Genomic DNA, 18342 nt, shown 5'->3' with positions numbered 1-18342 from the left:
CTGCCCCGGCGAGTGCGCAGCGCGGAGGGGAGGGCCGACCCGGGCAGGAATGCGCGGCGGGCGACGCAGAAGGCGAGCGGCGGAACATGTAAGGGCACATCCCTCGCGCAGGCAGAGCCCAGCGGAGCGAGCGCGCTAGCGCGGAGACAGTGCGCAGCCGGGCTGTCGAGCCGGAAAGCCGCGGCGGGCACCGGGCAGTGGCGAGGCGGGGAGGCTTGAGCGGCGCGGAGGGGCGGCGGAGGGCCGGAGCGGGGGCCGCGGGCGCCGAGTAGGCGGCGGAGGGCCGAAGGACTGCGCGGCGGAGGGTCGGAGGACTGCGCGGCGGGCGTACGGGGCAGTCGGGGCGCAGGTGGCAGGGCGCGCGGCCAGCCGGCTCCGGGCGCCAGAATCCGGCGCTGCCTAGCGGGGAAGGACGCCGCGCCCACCGCAGCCTACAGCCTGCCGGGGATCTCGGGGCGCCCATGACGGCGGCGGCGACGGTGCTCAAGGAGGGCGTGCTGGAGAAGCGCAGCGGCGGGCTGCTGCAGCTGTGGAAGCGGAAGCGCTGTGTGCTCACCGAGCGCGGGCTGCAGCTCTTCGAGGCCAAGGGCACGGGCGGCCGGCCCAAGGAGCTCAGCTTCGCCCGCATCAAGGCCGTGGAATGCGTGGAGAGCACCGGGCGCCACATCTACTTCACGCTGGTGACCGAGGGCGGCGGCGAGATCGACTTCCGCTGCCCGCTCGAGGATCCTGGCTGGAACGCCCAGATCACCCTGGGCCTGGTCAAGTTCAAGAACCAGCAGGCCATCCAGACAGTGCGGGCCAGGCAGAGCCTCGGGGCCGGGACCCTTGTGTCCTAAACCCCCTGGCTTACCATCTTACCTTCATGCTGCGCACCCTCCCCACCACGTGGTGTCCAGAGGTCAAGTCAGGTAAGCCCCCCTGGGGACTGAACCCTCTATCTCTCCTCTCTCCCTTCTCTTTCCCCTTTGGAGAAAATGAGGGACTCCCACCAGCATTCCACTTCAAAGCTGGACCACTCTAGGGCCAACGAGGAGTAGGAGCTTAGGAGTCTGAGCAAGTGGGGGGGGGGGGAGCAAGAGCTGGACATTCCCCTCCGGCCCCAGGCAGGAGGGTCCTATGTGCCCCAGGTGGCAGAGAGAAAGATAGGAGCGATGGGCCTCCCTACAAGTTGCTTCTGCCCTGGCTCAGGTGGAGGGAGGCTGGCCTGAATATACTCTTGAGGCTTTCCAGCAGGGTTCCCCCACCATGGCTTTCAGGGAGCTGGGGAGAGCCAGGGGTGGGATGAACTGCCCCCTCCGTGTGCTAGGATAAACAGTCTACATAGAAAAGTTTGAGCATGGAATTGGGGCAGAAACATAGCTTCCTTCAGTTAGCAGAGTCATTAGGGGTTGGGCACAGAACCCAGCTCCCAAGGTGGGGCCTCAGGGAGAGGGTCTAACTAGGCTGGGACTCCACTACCCATTCTTGACAGGGGCTCTTGGGTCCTAGGGCTGAGCAGCTCAAAGGTGATGGAGAGTGGGCAGTCTAGGCCAGAGGCCAGGCCCCCGATGCCAAGGGGGAGTGGGCCTGTCCACCTGCCCCTGAGTGCCAGCCAATGCCCAGCTGGGCCAGAGGAGGAGGGGCTGGAGAAGGGGGTGGGCAACTGGGGCAGGGTGGGTGGACGGGTGCAGGATGGGGTCATGATTTGTTATTTGTGAGGTCTTAATCCTCCTTGCGCAGTAGGGCAGGGGGTGAGGGGTGGATTTGTGGTCAGGAAGGCCCAGAGGAGGGACCAGGATTAGAACCTAGAAGCTCTGGCCACCCGCCCTGTGCCCTCTTCCCCAGATGCCACTCCCTCCCCATGGGAACTAGGAGCATGGCCGGGGAAGGATTTATACCACTCGGGTTCTCATTTCTCTGGTGAAAACCCATACCCCCCTGACCCTCACTACCACCTCCCACACTGTGTCACCCTCCAGCCCTACAGCTTCTCCACCTTAACAAATAGAGTCCCGTGAGCCTGGGAGCCCCATCTGGTGGCATCTACCCCTTTGACCCCCCTGTTGACTGTAGTGACGGTTAGCTGAGGGGCTGGGCTGAAGGCAGACGTGCTGTATTGAGAACTGGCCCCTATGGATCCCTCGGGCCTCAGGGGGGCTAGGAGGAAGCAGGTTCCTCCCTGGAGCACGGTGTGTTGTACACATACTATTTTCTGCCTTTATCCTGCTGGGGAGAGGGTTGGGAAGCTCTGGTGGAAAAGAGCTCGTGGTGGATACTTACTGTCCCAGTGTCTGCCCCTGCCCTAACTGCTGTCTTTCTTGCCAGCTTTCCTGCCCTTTTCGGCTCATGGGGCGTGACTGTGCTCCCTACGTCAAGGCAGAAGCCGTGGTCACGCAGAGGTGGTGTTGGAGCGGAAGGAATGGACAGGGCCCAGGGAGGAGGTCAGAAGGCCACGTGGGGCTGAGATGAAGATTCAGCCCCTGGACACTCTCAGACTCTCAGGACGTTCCCAGCTCAGGGCTTTGTAGCCACAGGCCTGACTTACATCTCATGATGGTGAGCCGGCATCAAAGCATCCTCTCCCCAGCGGCCCTGTCAACCGTTCTGCAGACTGCTGTTGGTCCCCAGCTTGGTGCCATGCCTGGAGGAGGACATTTCCCTGTAGGGTGCCCAGCCAGCGCCTCAGGACTCGGGGAGGCCAGCCTGGTACCCAGAGCGGGGACCACCCTGGCATCACCTCTGGACTCACCTTGGTGGGGGGAAGCTGATGGGCCCTGAGGCCCACTCGTGGGGGTCTACTGCTGCTTAGGTCCTTCTGGGACCCCCACCCATCCAGGCCTTCTCTTTGCACACTTCTTCCCCTACCTCCTGCCCATCTTTCTCCCACTGTGGTGCTAGGCCTGGAGGTGATGGGGGTGGGGTGGGGGTTTGACCAGTACCATTTCATGCCTGTCCCAAAATGAAGATGCCCTACAAAGGACAGTGACCACACTGCTGAGTGGAATTCTTTGCCTACAAAGACCCAGTGCTTGGAAGATCCCTCTCCCAGCCCTGCTTTTCCACTCCGCAGCCCATTCTGAAATCTCCAGCCTGGGGAGGGGGAGACATGGCAACCCTGGGAGGCGTGACCTCAGTGTTCCTGAGAAGGAGGGACCCTAAGGACTGAGGGATGTTATACCGGTCAACTCGGCCTCTGTAGATGTGGCTTCTCCAGAAGGCCATGCCCCCCCTGCCATCCTGGGAGCTGGTTCAGCATTCTGGGCAGAGCTCGTCTCCCTGTCATTTATATACTCAGGCTTTATACGTTTGTACGTTTCTGCAGTAAGTGTTCCTCGCGGGGTGGTTTAGGAGGAATAATTTCAGCACAGGAGAACCCAAAGTACAGAGAGATAGCTGCCTGAGTTATACAGAAACTATTAATTGGGTAACCCTCGAGATCTTTCCATGTTGTGGCCAGCAGTGTAGCCTGCCCTCCCTTCCTCCGTGGTCCACCGCATCTGGCCTTCCCTGTGCAAAGCAGTGGCCTACTCCAGAGATCCCAGAAGGAACAAGGAGGCTGTGTGGCCCCTTCAACAAGTTGAGTCTCTTTAATAACCTTTGTGCTTCCAACCTGCTTTGTTCCCCATCAGATTTCTCCCATTTCCAACCAAAACCTCCTTGTCCTATGTCCCAGTACCTCTGAGTCCTCGGGAACATCTTTCTCATCTGCTACATAAATGGCATCTCACAATTGAAAAAGAACTTACAAATTACAAAGGAATTTTTTACAAATATCTCAGTTATTACCTCATTAGGCTTTATCCCAGCATGGCAGAGAAGCATCATCTTCCATGCCAACCCTGATCAGTGCTGAGAAAGATCTGGGCTCCCCTAGCATGCTGTGGTCAATTGGTGATGCCTGTCATGGACTGGGGAGAATGGCTAGGCTTCTGTGGGCGGGGGGGCAGTGAGAAGATGGTCACAGTCGGGTTCGGAGATAAAATGCCAGCTGGTGCCTCTAGAGCTGGCATGAGCAGCCAGGGGACGCTGGGCTCTGCCTCCTGTGCCCAGTGCTGTGTTGGCCTCAGTGGAGTTTGCAGGATCATTCTGAGAGCTTGGCTGCAAAGGGTGGTGGGGGTGCTGCCAGCATGGGCCATCAAGGGTAGGGGGCACACAGGGTGGAAGAGGAGGCTGACTCTGGGTTCTGGTGCTCCCTGCTTTTCTGGAACACAGCCCTGTCGGTTCCAGCTGTGCTTTGATTCCTGCCCAAACCCAGCTTCGCTTTCTCCCCTTGCTAGGAGAGTCCCAGCCCCTCTGAAGGGTGTGCTGCAGGTAGAACCCTTCACACAGACCTAGGATGTAGTAGGCCCTCAATATACAATAAAGATGGCGGTTGTTGCCATGGGGAAGAGCACTGCCTCCCATTTGTAAGAGTCCCGTAGCTTCCTGAAGCCTCCAAGAACTCACAGCACAGAGACTGGGGGCTCGCATGCTGAATTTAGCTTTTTTTTTTTTTTTAAAAGATCTGTGACCCCTGGGGAGCCATCGTCTCTCTGCTGGGGAGGGAGATACCCTGCTTCATGAATTCAGGGGTGTCTTCACGGCTCTGGCAACTCCGAATTCTAAAAATGGAGCATAGGCCCTCACCCTAGGAATGCTTGGCTGGACCACAGAGTAGGGTCAAGGCCTCTTTGGGGGCACAAACAGGCCCTGACAGTGCCAGCAGACATGCATGAAATGGAAAAACTCAGTTGGGCCTGAGGACGCCGTAAGGCCAGGGAGGGGCTGCTGCCTTCTCTCTGCCTGCCCTGGCAGCCCTGGCCTCATCCCCGCCTGCTGCGTGAGTCATGGATGGGAAAATGAGAAAGGGCAAGTCCCAGCCCAGCAACTGGGAGGCCTCTGAAGCTAGGGGCGGGGAGACAGGGGAGAAGGGATGGGCTTGCTCAGGTCACGGTGAGCTGAGGCTGGGGCTGAGGCCTTGGCAAGAGTGAGCCTGTTGCAAGGGTGAGAAGGAAGGCCAGCGGGAGGACTCAATTGGAATCCACAGGCAGGCACTGCAGCAGGAGGGAGTGGGGGTAGATCTATAGAGCCTTGTGGCGTGCAACTCTGAAATCTGGCCTTTCCCAGAAGCTGGGGATACATAGGTGCCGTGCGCAGGTGTCCTACCAATCCCGGGTCCCAAGGGCCCTGGTCAGTCTGTGTTTTGCTGTGAGCCAAGCTGCTGCAAGTCTGCATGGTGAGCCCTGGCTTGGCCTCCTCCAGTCTCTGCTCCAGTCTGCACGCCATGGTCCCCCAGAGAGTTCTGTCCAGAATGCAATCCATTCTTCTGCTTCAAACCTCCGGGGGCTTCCCCACCGCCACAGAGGAAGTCCAGGCTCCTTGGACGTACCCTCTCCACAATCAGGGCTCTTCTCGTGCCTGCTGGCACAGTCGGCACACACAGGGCCCCTGCATGTCGCCGCCCCCATTCCAGGCCAGCAAAGGCCACCCTGCACTCCTGGGCCTTTGCACCCCCCTCCTCCTGCACATTTTTGCATTGTTGGCTTACCACCTCGGAGGAGCCTCCCCTGCTCTGCCTCCAGTCCAGGCTGAGTAACTGCTCTCTCCTCTGCGTGGCCATAGCTCTTCCATTAGTCACCCCGCATGGCAGTTGGCTTCCTTGTCTGCCAGTTGACTAGACCGTCAGCACCTGTCATCTGTATATTCCTGCTCCCTCAAAGTATCTGGTATACAGCAGGATGTTAATAATGGCAAAGGGTAGATCGTACTTATTCTGTGCCAAGCACTGATGCAAGAACTGTTCAATTATTGAATCATGTAACGCTCTGGCAACGCTGTGAGGTTGCTGTTAATTCTTATAACTCCCATGTTTTACATTAAGAAACTGAGGCCCAGAGAGGGTAAATGATTTGTTCAGAATCACACAGTGGCTGTTAAGTGGGGGAGGCGGGATTTAGCCAGGTCAGTGAGACTCTAGCATGTGCTCTTAACCCAACACAGGAGGATTACTTTTCACCGGATGAGTGAATGAAGGAAGGAACCCACAGTTTCATGAGGAGAAAGTTGCTCAGGAGCTGGGAGACGGGAGAGTTAAGCCCAGAGGAGTGGGGAGCACGTCTGCGGGCTGGGGCGTGGAGGAGCTGACCGCAGCCAGTCCTTGAAACAGTGGTGGGTCTCACTACAGGAAAGGACACGGGGAGGTGTCCTGTGGGCTGGGAGGAGGCATCTGGGGGCAGGACTAGTCTGGAAGAATGGAGAGACCCAGAGTGGGAAGGTACAGCGAGAACTCTGAAGGAACAAATAGTTTTCCAGGCTGAGTGCCGGTCCTGAGTGCCGGTCCCAAAATGCTGTTTGTCTCATGATGTGGGCTTGCTGGGAAGGGAGACACCCATCCTGCAGAGTCCAGGGCAGTGGGCTCAGTCGGTGTGACCCTGGGTGGCAGCAGGCCTGGCCCCAGAGGCCCGCAGGGAGGGCTCACACCCAGCTAGGGTGACCAACCCTCCCAATTTGCCTGGAACTCTCCGAGTTTAAGCAAGGGAAGCTCTGTGTCCCAAGAAACCCGTCAGTCCTGGGCAACCTGGGACAGGGGGTCACCCTACGCCCTGTCCCAGGGACGGGAAGCACTGCCTCTGCCATTCTCTTAGCTCACCAGTCAGCCCTGCCTGCAGCTCTGCCCTCCAGTGGGACTGTGGAAGAGCCCAAGCCCAGAGCAGCCGTGAGATGTCACCGGGGGCATCGGCAGCCGGGCCTCAACCAGCAGTTGGAGGTTTTTGCCGTCCTTGGAGGGGACACCGGGCCCCTAGCTGTAGGCAGGAAGGAGAGAGCCAGGAGTCCTCGGGGGCTCTTCAATCGGCTCTGCTTCTACTGGCCCCCAACCTCATGTAATTCAATTCAACTCAACCTGGCCCTTTGTTAAGCACCCAGTTTCCGCTGCACAGGTGCAGAAGCCTGACCAATCTGCCAAGATCATCGAGACAGAGAGGGCAGCAAGGGAAGGGAGGGGACTGTCAGGTGGGGACAGCACTGTGAGGGTGGCCAGGGGATGCAGGTGGTCTGTGGGATGGAGGGTAGAATTCCATCGGAGAGAGGAGGGGAGACAAGGCCTTCCAGGGGCAGAAATGACCCGTGCACAGGTGCCTGGCTGGACAACGTGGGGGGGACGCAGGAAACACAAGTGGGTTTGCACAGAACCTGGAGGTCCAAGAGCTGAGCACAGAGGAGGTGGGCCGACTCGGAGCCTACTGACTGGCGGGGGGCCCGGGCTTCTTTCATCGTCAGTGCGAGCCCATCACAAGGCTTCTGTTCATTTTCTTTTTTTTTTTTTTAAGATTTTATTTATTTATTTGAGAGCGAGAGCACGAGCACGAGCACGGGGGCGGAGCGCAGAGGAAGAAGCAGACTCCCCACTGAGCAGGGAGCCCGACGCGGGGCTCAATCCCAGGACCCCGAGATCATGACCTGAGCCGAAGGCAGACACTTAACCAACTGAGCCACCCCAGGTGCCACAATGAACAAAAATGTGTTCATTGAAGAAAAATGTGAGAGGACGGCTCATTATGAAGAAGAAAACAAATATCATCTTTCATGTTTTCATCTGAGAGATAATCTTTGTTAACATTTTGGTATATTTCCCCCTACATTTATTTCTATGCAAATAGATATGTGATATATAATTATTACATATGATATGTGATTATTTTTCACACATGGGGTCATACTATGTGGGCTCCATTATATCCTGATTTTTTATGTAGAATATATTGTGTTATGAGGCCATGACATTAAATAAGCATTTTCATGCCTGTATGTTACTCTGCTATATTTAGTATTATTTATTTGACAAATGAATCTCTTATTCTTGAATACCCATGTCCTTTGCATTTTTTTCTATATACAAGGTGGTAATAAACGTTTGCATATCTAAACCTCTGTGTTTCTGGTTGTTTCTTTTCTTTTTCTTTCTTCCTTCCTCCCTCTCTTTTCCTTCCTCCCTCCCTCCCTCCCTCCCTCCCTCCCTCCCTCCCTCCCTTCCCTCCCTCCCTCCCTCCTTCCTTCCTTCCTTCCTTCCTTCCTTCCTTCCTTCCTTCCTTCCTTCCTTCCTTCCTTATTATTATTATTTTGAGGTCAAATTGGCTTTCTTAAAGTGGAATGGCTGGGTCTGCCCTGGAGATCTGGGGAGATGTGATGAGCCCTGGGTTTGAGAATGGGTGTTGGTGGTGGTCTTGGGGAAGGGAGACCCTGGGAGCAGGGAAATCAGTTAGGAAGTAATGAGGCCTAAGAGCCGTGGTGGGAATGGAAAGGAGAGGCGGGAGCCAATGAGGAGATAGTGACTAGTTAGTAAACGCCCAACTCCTCTCATCCACGTGGAGGCATTCAGGTAGCAGTGAAACCCTTACGCTCTAATCCACAAGCCTGAGTGTGAATCCCTGCTGGGTTGCTCATTAGCAGTGTTTTTTGGCACCCGGTTAAAATGGGAAGGATAATAGCCTACTTCCTAGGATCATGGTGAGAATTAATTGAGGGAATGCCTGTAAAGTAGATAAGGCACATAGATAATGCCCAGTAAGCTTTGTTACTACAGTGGTGTGATTACGGTAGTGTGATAATCCTCCCAGCCACCTTGCTCTGCCTAATGCCCGTGTAGAAAGCTGCCTGTAATTAACAACTTGAACTGGCGATGCTTACTGGGGCTTTTACCTGCTACCAACCCCTAACCTTCACGGAGCACGGCCTAAACTGGGCTAGACTCACATCCCTTCACGATAAGTGTCCGTGAAACGGACATTCAGAGACATGAGAAGTCAGCTGCATGGTGTAGACTCTGGCCTCCCAACTCTGGGACCCATGAAGTTCTCGTGACATCCCGCTGCCTCCTGGTGTTGGAACTTCCTGGTTGGAAGTGAGGATGGAGAGAGCAGGCGATGCTCCGGAAAGATTCCTTTGTCGTCCAACCGTGCCGCGCTGTCATTATCTTCAGCAGCACCGCTATCCGGGCTCCGCTCCAGTGGCTCAGAGCCCTGCACACACAGAAATGCCCCTTCCCCTGCCAGGAAGGAGAGGGTTGAGTTGCACAGCTTGTCTGAGTCCACAGACCACGCCAGGAGGAGACACTGGAGTCTGGCTCAGACCAGCCCTGGGGAGCCCTTGGCTGACTCCGCCTTGCGAAGGAGTGGAGCCTCCATGCTTACCAAGACAGCAGAGGTAAACAAACGGTGCTCAGAACGCGACTCTGAAGAGCCGACAGCATCTACTAATTACACTTGACTAAGGTGGTCAGCGCTGCAGTTTGGAGCTTTTGGCTCTTTGTGCCAAGAGAGACTTGAGACTCTGTGCTTACCCCACTTCCAAAACACACACGCCCAATGGCTGGTTCTCGCCATCAGGGTGGTCCACCCTGGGGGTCCAGCCCAGAAGAGTTTATTTCTCCAGCAGGACAAAGCTTAACCCTTTCCCAGCAAGGTCTCTGGAAGCTCCACTCCCCACCATCTTCGCCTGTCAATCCTGGAACGTTTTCCTTCGCCCTCTGTGTTTCTCTCCAGCGCCATGGCTCTCAAGGAACCTTCGGGTGTGATCCTATATTATCACAGCAGGAAGAGCTTGGAATATTTCCTCATAGATAAGACGGTAAATCGAAGCCCTGGGAAGTAAAGCATCCTCTGCAAGTTGGAGCCACGGTCCCCGAGCGAACACCCAGTCTGGAATTAGATAGCTGATGTTCCTAGCCGGTCTTTCTGTTGCGGGCTACGGCATGCATGCACCTGGGCCACTTAGGAGCTTAGGGAGGGGACAGTCTCTCAGCTCTTTCTTCTTGGCCTCTACTGGGTGCCTGGGGGCTCCTCTCAGCTAGCCCGCAAGTTCTCTTTGCTGTCAGCACCCACTGCTGGGCTGAGATACTTGCAATGTAGAAGGTCATGATAAGACCAGGGATGCCTGGCAGGATACAGAGGGACCCGGGTCCACCTTGCTTTGCCCAGTGCCCCCTGAGTTCCCAGATCCACAGCCACGAGGTCCACCTGCACGGTCTCATAAGAGGTGCACCCCACCTCCGAGGCAATCACTTGTTCCTTTGCTCAGCTTGGTCTGAGCCTGGGCGCAGCCTGGCTGCTTGATGTCCTAGACGGGCAGGTGCAGGAGGGCGGGCCCTGTATTTTCCTACTGTGCTCACTACCGGATCCCCAGGCCAGCGGCTGGCCTATAGCAGGCGCTCGGTAAAGAGCGTGCAAAGAGCAAATGTGAAGTTGTGCGTGAGTGGTTATGTATGTGTGCCTGTGTGTGCGTCTGTGTCCACCGTGCTGGGGGCTCACTGCCTCTCAGAGCCATTTCCTGGCACACTTGCAATCAAGAGAGCCCGTCAGACATTAGGCAGGTGTGTGGTCAGGTGGAATGCACTGAGGGGGCCTCTAAGCGGCTCTCTGTAGGAATGCTGATGGTCTGGGCCTAGGAGACAGAGCTCCGGGCCCCCATTCCGACTGCGCCAATACCTGGCTCTGTGACCTTGGGCAAGCGGTGGGCCTTGTTTTCCTCACTTGTAGAACCAAGAGTCGAAGTAAGCGGATAGGTTCTAAATCCAGCAGATGGTCAGAATCTTCTGGGCGCTTGTTAAAAGCACAGCACCCTGGCCCTCCCTGCAGCCCACTGTCTCTGACCCTCTAGAGCTGGGGCCCAGGAGTCCGTATTTTCAGTGAGCCCCTCACCCCACCCACGGTGAGCCCAGCGTCGCCAGGCCGAGGAAAGGATGCTCAAGGCTCAAGAGCTCACGGTGCAGAAAACCCAGGGCTGCTGTCCTGGCCCCTGGGGTTGGGGGCCCAGAGCCTGGTGGAGGTTTATTGAGCAGGACCTGCTGAATGGTGTTACACACACACACACACACACACACACACACACACACCCCTCCTGCAAGCTCGTATATATCCACCTGGCCTCAGAGACCACAGCCCTGGGAAGTGCCATCTGGCAGCAAGGGCCATCTCGGGTCTCCATTTCCTGCGTCTTCCTCAGACTGCAGCTGTCTTGTGATTTTACTTTCCCCGATCCCACCCTTATCAGAATAGTCCCTGGAGAAGGGAGCCCGCATGGGGCAGTTGGCCTCTGGCCACGCTCTCACTGCCTGGCTCTCAGTGTTCATACAAGTCGAATGGAAACAACCAGCCTCCGTCCATCCAGGAACATGTAAGCGAAAAAATAAGGTCAAGAACACAAGGTCAGTGAGCGTGCAGTGAAATGTAAATACCTGGACCGTTCGCAGGTAGCTCTCGTGGGTTCCCTCAGGCGTGCTCGTCACGTGGCAGCCCTGCTCGTCACGTGGCAGCCCTGCTCTGGTCATTCCAAGAGAGCTCCACACTCTTCTTGAGCCTCTGTTGCTGCCTTGACTGAGCTCGTCCCTGCTGTACCTTTGAGACCCAGTGTGGGAGTCCTGGTGGCAGACAGACCCTGAGAAGGCCCCCAGCGGCCTCCACCTCCCAGATGTACTTGCATAAACCCCTCCCCTTGAGAGGAGGTTGGCCGAATGACTTTGGTCCTAATGAACAGAATTAGACAGGGTGTCCCTTCTGCGACGAGGCTGCCTAGGATTGTGACCTCCATCCTGTGCATTCTGACCCTCTCCCTTGTTCGTCGGCTGCAGCAAACTGCCACGTGGGAAAGGCTCACGTGCTTGGGACCAAGGGTGGCTTCTGGCCAACAGCCCCAAAGAACTTGAATCCCACCAACAATCGTGCGAGTTTGGAAGCAGGTCCTTTCCCAGCCAAGCCTTCCAATGGGACCCCACTCCTGGCTGCCGTCCCGATTTCTGCCTTGACAGGCCCTGAAGCAGGGGGCCCAGCCAGGCATTTCTGGATTCCTGACCTGTAGAAATTATGAGATGAGAAATGTGTGTTGTTTTATGCCACTTCGTTTGTGCTAATTTGTTGCATAAAATGGATAAATAAGACAGACGTCTTCTTGAGGAAGATTTCCCATGATTCTCCTCATACCCCAGTCAGGGCCAGGTGCCCCTCCTCTGCTCACATTCATCAGGGCCCTGCACACACTCTGACTGGCATCACATTGGTTTACCTGTCCCCCCTCTAGGTAGGGACCACATGCTCTTTACCTTTTATCTCTGGGGCCTGGCCCTGTGCCTGGCACCCGGTAAGAGTTCAATAAATGTTTGCTGAGTGATGGAGATTCTAGAATCTCTATCCCTCCTTACCTCCCCATCTCTCCCCAGATTTGATGGTTTGCTTTTTCAGGAAAGGGGTCAGGTCGCCCCAAGATTACTGAGCAGTAGACAACACTAGAGTGCTCCGGGCTGTAGGAGGTGCTGCGTGAGCGCAGAGAGATGCTCAGGGCTCAGCCCAGGGGTTTTGGAGGCCACGCGAATCACCAGAAAGCTGAGAACGGGCAGTAAGGAAGAGTGGGGATCCACTTCGGCAATGTACCACCTGTAGCTGGCCTACTGAGCACAGGACAGCCTACCTTCGTACCTCAGAACATTCTAGAATGTTTCCAGGCTGGAATGATGTCCTTTGGCCAATTAAAAGTGCTATCCCAATGGCAGGGAAAATAAACTAGGAAAAGAAATTCCCCAATTCAACGTCAAAAAGAGCTACTTTGCAAGGAGCCCCACCAGATACCTGGCCGCCTCATTCCACCAGGCCGGGAGAGCCCCACCGGTAGCTTCCTGCTGTAATGATCTACCACAAACTTGGTGGCTTAAAACCACAGAAATTCATTCTTGCACAGTTCCAGAGGCCAGAAGTCCAAAGTCAGTATTGGGCCGGTACCAGGCTGGAACCAGGGTATTGGCAGGCCGTGCTCGCTCTGGAGTCTCCGGGTAAGAACGGGTTCCTAGCCTCTCCCAGCTTCTGGGAGCGCCAGGTGTTGCTTGGCTTATGGCAGCACCCCTCCGCTCTCCACTTCTGTGGTCACATTGCCCTGCTCTCTTCTGTCTGTAATCAATATGTGCCTCCCTCTTTTATAAAGACACTTATAACGTTTACAGCCTGCCTGGATAGTCCTGAATGATCTCCCCATCTTAAGACCCTTAACGTAACCACATTTGCCATGTCTTTGCCATACGAGACGACCCTCACAGTTTCCAGGGATTAGAATATGCACATTCTGGGGGCCATTACCAAGCCTACCCTGGAGGGTGTGCCGAGGAGAGAAACTGAGGCAGAGAGCAGCCCAACATCATATTCTCGTCTGAAAACTGAAGGCTGGAGTCTGAACTTCCAGACCAACTTCTCTGCCACTAACTCCCGCCCCCGAATGAGGGGCGGCCCAGGACAGACGGGACCAGCTCTGCCGTTGCCCATCCTGGTATCGAGAGTCCAGCCCTGCCTTCTCCTGGATCCCTTGGTTCCTCTTTCCTGGCCCTCCCCTCTGCTGGCGCCTGCGTGGGAGGCCCTGGCTGCGTGACAGGGGAGTCTGGCTTCAGAGCGGGGACTCTTCCTGTTCTCTCCTGAGAGCAGCATCTTTCCCAGCTCCGGCTTGGTAGCCCCATAGTGGGGGAGGCTGTAAATCCCCCACCCACCCACGGGAAACAGCTGGGTCCCAGGCATATCCGGTAGACTTAACCCTTTCCAGGCCTACTGACCACTCCCTGGGCCTGAGCTTCTGCTCCTGTGTGTAATGCTGGCAAATGGCCCCAGTATTGCTTGTTGCTGCCCATCCTGCCGGGGGCCAGGAAGGGGCAGGCTCTGCTTACTCCCTGGGGTGGCTGGTGACCATCACAGCAGGAAGGGGGTTGCCTGGGGCACATGAGCCTCGTCTTTGGTCATCACTAGCATCCAAAAGGCCTTTGTTTGGCACTGAACTATCCGGGGCTCTGGGATGAACCAGGACCAGCTGGAAATACCCATATTGGCCCCAGGGCGAGGCTGCTGGAATCTGTTTACTTAGTTTTCTCCTCCCCAGACTGTATGTGTCTAGGGAGTAGGAACTTTGTTTATCTTTGGCTGATAATAAATTCTTATAAATGGCCTGAATAATGCTGAAAGCTTCCAGCTGTCCACAATTAATCTCCCTCTCTGCCTCTTCTGGCATTGGATTCATTTGGGAAAGTTGCAGTGGTTCAAAGGGTGTGAAAATGTTTCATAAAGTTAGGAAATCACACACCTGAGGGGTGATTATTATTAGAGTCTCAGAGAAGCTGGAAGCGGACACCCTTATCTGCAGGAGGGTGGGGAGGCCATCCATTAGCAAGTTCAAGATGGTAATAACCTCTCTGCTGTGTGTGCTGGCAATAAAATTTCATGGGACTTTCATAACTACTATCTTATTTAATCTTTCCCACTGCCTGGAGCAGAGATGGTCTTTCTCACTTGTGGATAAAGAAATGAGAATGCAGAGACGTTTAGTAATTTGTTCAAAATCGCACAGTGATTGTGTGATGTCGGGGCTGGGACCAGAACCCAGGTCAGGGGCTGAGAACTGGCCAGGGCGGTGCAAGAAGATTTTGCAGGCCCCAGAGGAAAAGCAGGGCCAGCAGGAGAGACAGCAAACAAAAACTGGGATATGAGGTCCAGGATAAAGGTAGTTTTAGATCCTACCCCGGTGACTGAGGGTGGTGGCTGGGCAATAATAGCTTTTTATGGAACGCTAAATGTGGGCCAGGACTCTGCTTGGTGCATTGTATGAATTATGAATAATTCATGTCATAAAGACAGCAAAGGAACAAGGATGGGATGGAGGCTGTGAAGATAGAGGATGGGAATTGAGGTTTTTCAGGAGAAGAAAGGGGCCTGGGGCAGAGGCATCATGATTCACAGTATGCTTGCCCGCTCAGAACAAATCCTGGCAGATGTGTAGGCCACCGTGTGCTGGGAGGGAGGCATTAAAACCTGGCACCCCAGAAGTGGGCTGGGGGGTGAGCCTGCACACTCTGGCCCTGCCCCGATGGGCTCTGATCGGCCCTGCCCCCAAGTCTCAACAGAAAGACAATAGTCCCAGAGAGCCACCTCCTCGGGGGACAGGACAGGCGGGTGCCAGCCTGCCCAGCAGGACAAGGAGCCCTTGTGCAGGCCTCTGGTCCAGATCCTGCTCCACCCTCCCTGGCCCCGGGGGGTGGTCGGAAGTTTAGATCCTGGGGTGGGAGGAGGGCTGGAGCTCTCAGGAAGGGCGGCGCTGGGGATGGGGTCACCTGGAGGTCTCCAGGGAGCCAGGGTGGGGTTGAGTAGCAAACTCTGGGTTTTCGGATGGGCTGCCCAGGGCAGCCTCTGGTGGAGCTTGAGGAATAGAACAGACATTCTGAGGTTTCCAGACCTTTCTCATTTGACCCACAGGATACCCCTGTGGGGTGTGAATGGAAGGGATGATTTCTCCCATTTTACAGATGAGCAAATAGAAGTTGGAGGAGGTGGAAATTTTGCCCGAGGCCACCCAGGGAGTAAAGACCTAAGAGGAAGCTCCTGGCTTCCTGCCAGCATGGGGAGTGGGGTGAGGAGGTGAGGGGTGAAGAGTTTTTTCAAGGCTAAGCGGAGTCAGGAGACCAGAGGCCGTCTGAGAAGAGGGAGACAGGCTCCTGTTAGCCAGTTCTCTACCAGTCCACCTTTTCCATCCCCTTCCATGGTCCTCCCCCCAGCCCGCAGGCCTCTGGGAGCATCGGCCAAGCCTGCAGCATTCCAGGAAGGGAGGCACAGGGTCCCGGCCACAGCCCAAATGTACTCAACTTCTCCTTGAATTCCACACACCCTGAGCATTTGGCAGGAGCCCGGAATGCACTTCATCTGAACAATTTGTCTTTCATGGCGCATTTGCATCAATTACCCCATTGTTCCTTTCCCCTTTCCAGGACCACTAGGGCTGCGGAGGCGCTCGGTGCGCACTTTGGGGGCGGGGGAATGCGCGGCGCTGGGAGGCAGGGGCGCCCCCTGGTGGTCCAGTCTGCACGCACACGGGCTGGTGCCCGAGCTGCGCTTGCAACGCGGCAGCCTCCCTCATCAAACTTCCCCCCCGGGGCCACCCCCGCTCACCACTCCCCAACCAGTTCCCAGGGCCCCTCGGGGGAGCAGGAGAGAAAGATTCTGGGAGGCAAGAAGGCACAACACAGGTGGGTCAGGCAGTTCTTAAGAGGGATAATCCGTGGGTCCAGCGTCAGGCTTCAGCCCCTGAACTTCCCGCACCCCTGCGTGGCTGTCGGTGATTCAACTTTGGGGCTCAGGGCCTCGTCTATGAAATGAGAAGCATGGCCCGGAGAACAGTGTACAAAGGCGCTAAAATCCTGAGTGTGGACGCCTAACATACGGGGTCTGAATCCTGGCTCTGCCTCTTGCTGGCTGCGTGCCCCCTGTGGACCCTGGCGAGTGTCTGTTTCTCGCTTTGTAAACTGGTAACAGTGATATAGTCAATCCTCATTATTGGTGGATTCCGTATCTGCAAATCAGCCTACTTGCTACCACTTCTTTGTAACCCCCAAATCAGTACTTGTGGGGCTTTGGCGGTTGTTTGCAGACATGTGCAGAGCAGTGAAAAATTTGAGTTGTCCAGAGCCCAGATTCCCAGCTGAGGCTGAGCCAGGTGAGTGCTGCCCTCCCCTTTTGGCTTTCATACTGTAGACAAGTACCCCCTTTGCAGTCTATTTAGTGCCACGTGTTCTGCGTTTTTGTAATTTTGTGGGCGATTTCACTGTTGACAACGGCTCGCTGTGCTGAAACGCCGTCTGGTGTTCCAAGCACCAGGAGCCTGTGATGTGTCTCACAGAGAAAAATCCATGTTCTGGAAAAGCCTTGTGTGGGGGTGAGTTATAGTGCTGTTGGCCATGAGTCCAATGTTAATGAATCAGCAGTATATATTAATAAGGTGTCTTTCAACAGAAATGCACATAAAACAAAGTTCTGTATTGATGGGTTGATGAAAATGTGGTGGCCAGAGGCTCACAGGAACCTTCCCGCATATTTCCTCAGGAGCAGTGGTTCTGTATTTGCTCCTTCAGTGTTTGGGTGGCTTGGTAGAGCCCTGAGTAATGAGAATCAACCATCCTTCCCTCAAGGTTCTGCTCTGTGGCTGGAATATGCCCAGTGTGGCCCTGCAGTTCTCACAATCCTTGCTCTGTGACGTGTGAGTCCGTGGGTCTGTCTCCTGAATCCCCTGAACCTAGTGGGGTCGACCACCCTGAGCTGGGATCCCTCCAACGTGCACACGCAGGAGCATCGCCGGCCAGGCTTTGCGGCTCAGAACCGGAGCTTCCAACAGTGACGCTTCACTCATTTGGTGTTATTGAAAGGTCCGCACGGCTCTTGATGACTCCAAAAAACTTTCCACGGACGTTAGCTCGTGTGCTTCTCACAGCAATACTGGGATGGCTGTCATTGTTCCCATTTCATAGGCGAGCCTGAAGTTCGGAGAGGCTACGTCCAAGGTCAAGGTCACCCTGGTATTTAGCGACAGAGTCAGAGAGCTGCTCAATTCATGGGCTTTCCACCACCAGGCTTGTTCTCTATTAAAACATGTTGCTCTGGGGGAGGGAAGAGCCAGACCTGGTTATTGACATTAAAAAAAACTTTTTTTTGATATTATTTATTTGTCAGAGAGGGAAAGAGAGTACAAGCAGGGGAAACAGCAGGCAGAGGGAGAAGCAGGCTGCCCGTTGAGCAAGGAGTGCGATGCACGGTCGATCCCAGGACCCTGGGATCATGACCTGAGCTGAAGGCAGACGCTTAACCGACGGAGCCACCCAGACGCCCCTTGTTATTGACGTTTTAGTGTGAATGAGAGCACTGAGGTCCCCAAAGACATTGGCTGAGAGCAAGCAGGAGATGAATATCTGAGTGACGCCTCTGCCGCTCACCCAAATCACCCCACTTCTCCTCCCTCCCCTTTGCCTGCAGCCCCTGCGGGCTCTGAGTCACCTGCCCCACTGTTACCATGGTTACCTTCCTACACACTCAGTACACCACTGCTACACCTAAGCTCCCTCCCCCATCTCGCCCACCCGCGCACCCGTCCCTCCCACACCCTCGCCATCAGTTTAGTTCTATCCCAAGTTTCGGTTAAATTAAACGTATTTACATATTTTTTGACTATGTACCTATTTTGCATATCCAAGCCATGTCGTATATTGTCATTTACCTCTCCTTTTCATATAACCTCGTTCTCTGAAGTTAAGTTGCGCCCTGTCTTTATTTGCTCGGTGGTGTGTCTGTGACTCTGTCAGCCTCTATTTTGCTGACGGCAGAGTAAACTCAGGACATCCAGACCCACAAGGGAATCTAGGAATGTTCTTTCCCTCCCCTCCCCTGGCCTTTCTTTCTTTTTTCCTTTTATAACTTCTGAGCAGCCTGACCGCCCCCACCTCCTGCTCTAATCTGGGGGCGGGGGTCCTCACTGGGCCTCATCCACAGCCCCAGTGATCTGGATGCTTTCCTCCCCATCATCCTGGGAACTCCCTGTGCCTCTTAC

General features: G+C 55.3%; 1 protein-coding gene across 1 annotated transcript; it reads left to right on the top strand.

Annotated features, from left to right (window-relative positions):
* Nucleotides 1–298: 298 nt before the first annotated feature.
* On the top strand, nt 299–7886 carry PHLDA3 (pleckstrin homology like domain family A member 3). Its single transcript, XM_026480673.4, has 2 exons — nt 299–911; nt 2308–7886. Exon 1 carries the CDS (start codon nt 462–464, stop codon nt 837–839), a length of 378 nt encoding a protein of 125 aa, XP_026336458.1. The 5' UTR covers nt 299–461; the 3' UTR covers nt 840–911; nt 2308–7886.
* Nucleotides 7887–18342: the final 10456 nt, after the last annotated feature.

The sequence above is a fragment of the Ursus arctos genome, unplaced genomic scaffold, assembly GCF_023065955.2.
Source record: "Ursus arctos isolate Adak ecotype North America unplaced genomic scaffold, UrsArc2.0 scaffold_2, whole genome shotgun sequence".
Classification (NCBI taxonomy): Eukaryota; Metazoa; Chordata; class Mammalia; order Carnivora; family Ursidae; genus Ursus; species Ursus arctos.
Note: the sequence above shows the minus strand (reverse complement) of the source record. Positions and strands in the feature narration are given on the sequence as shown.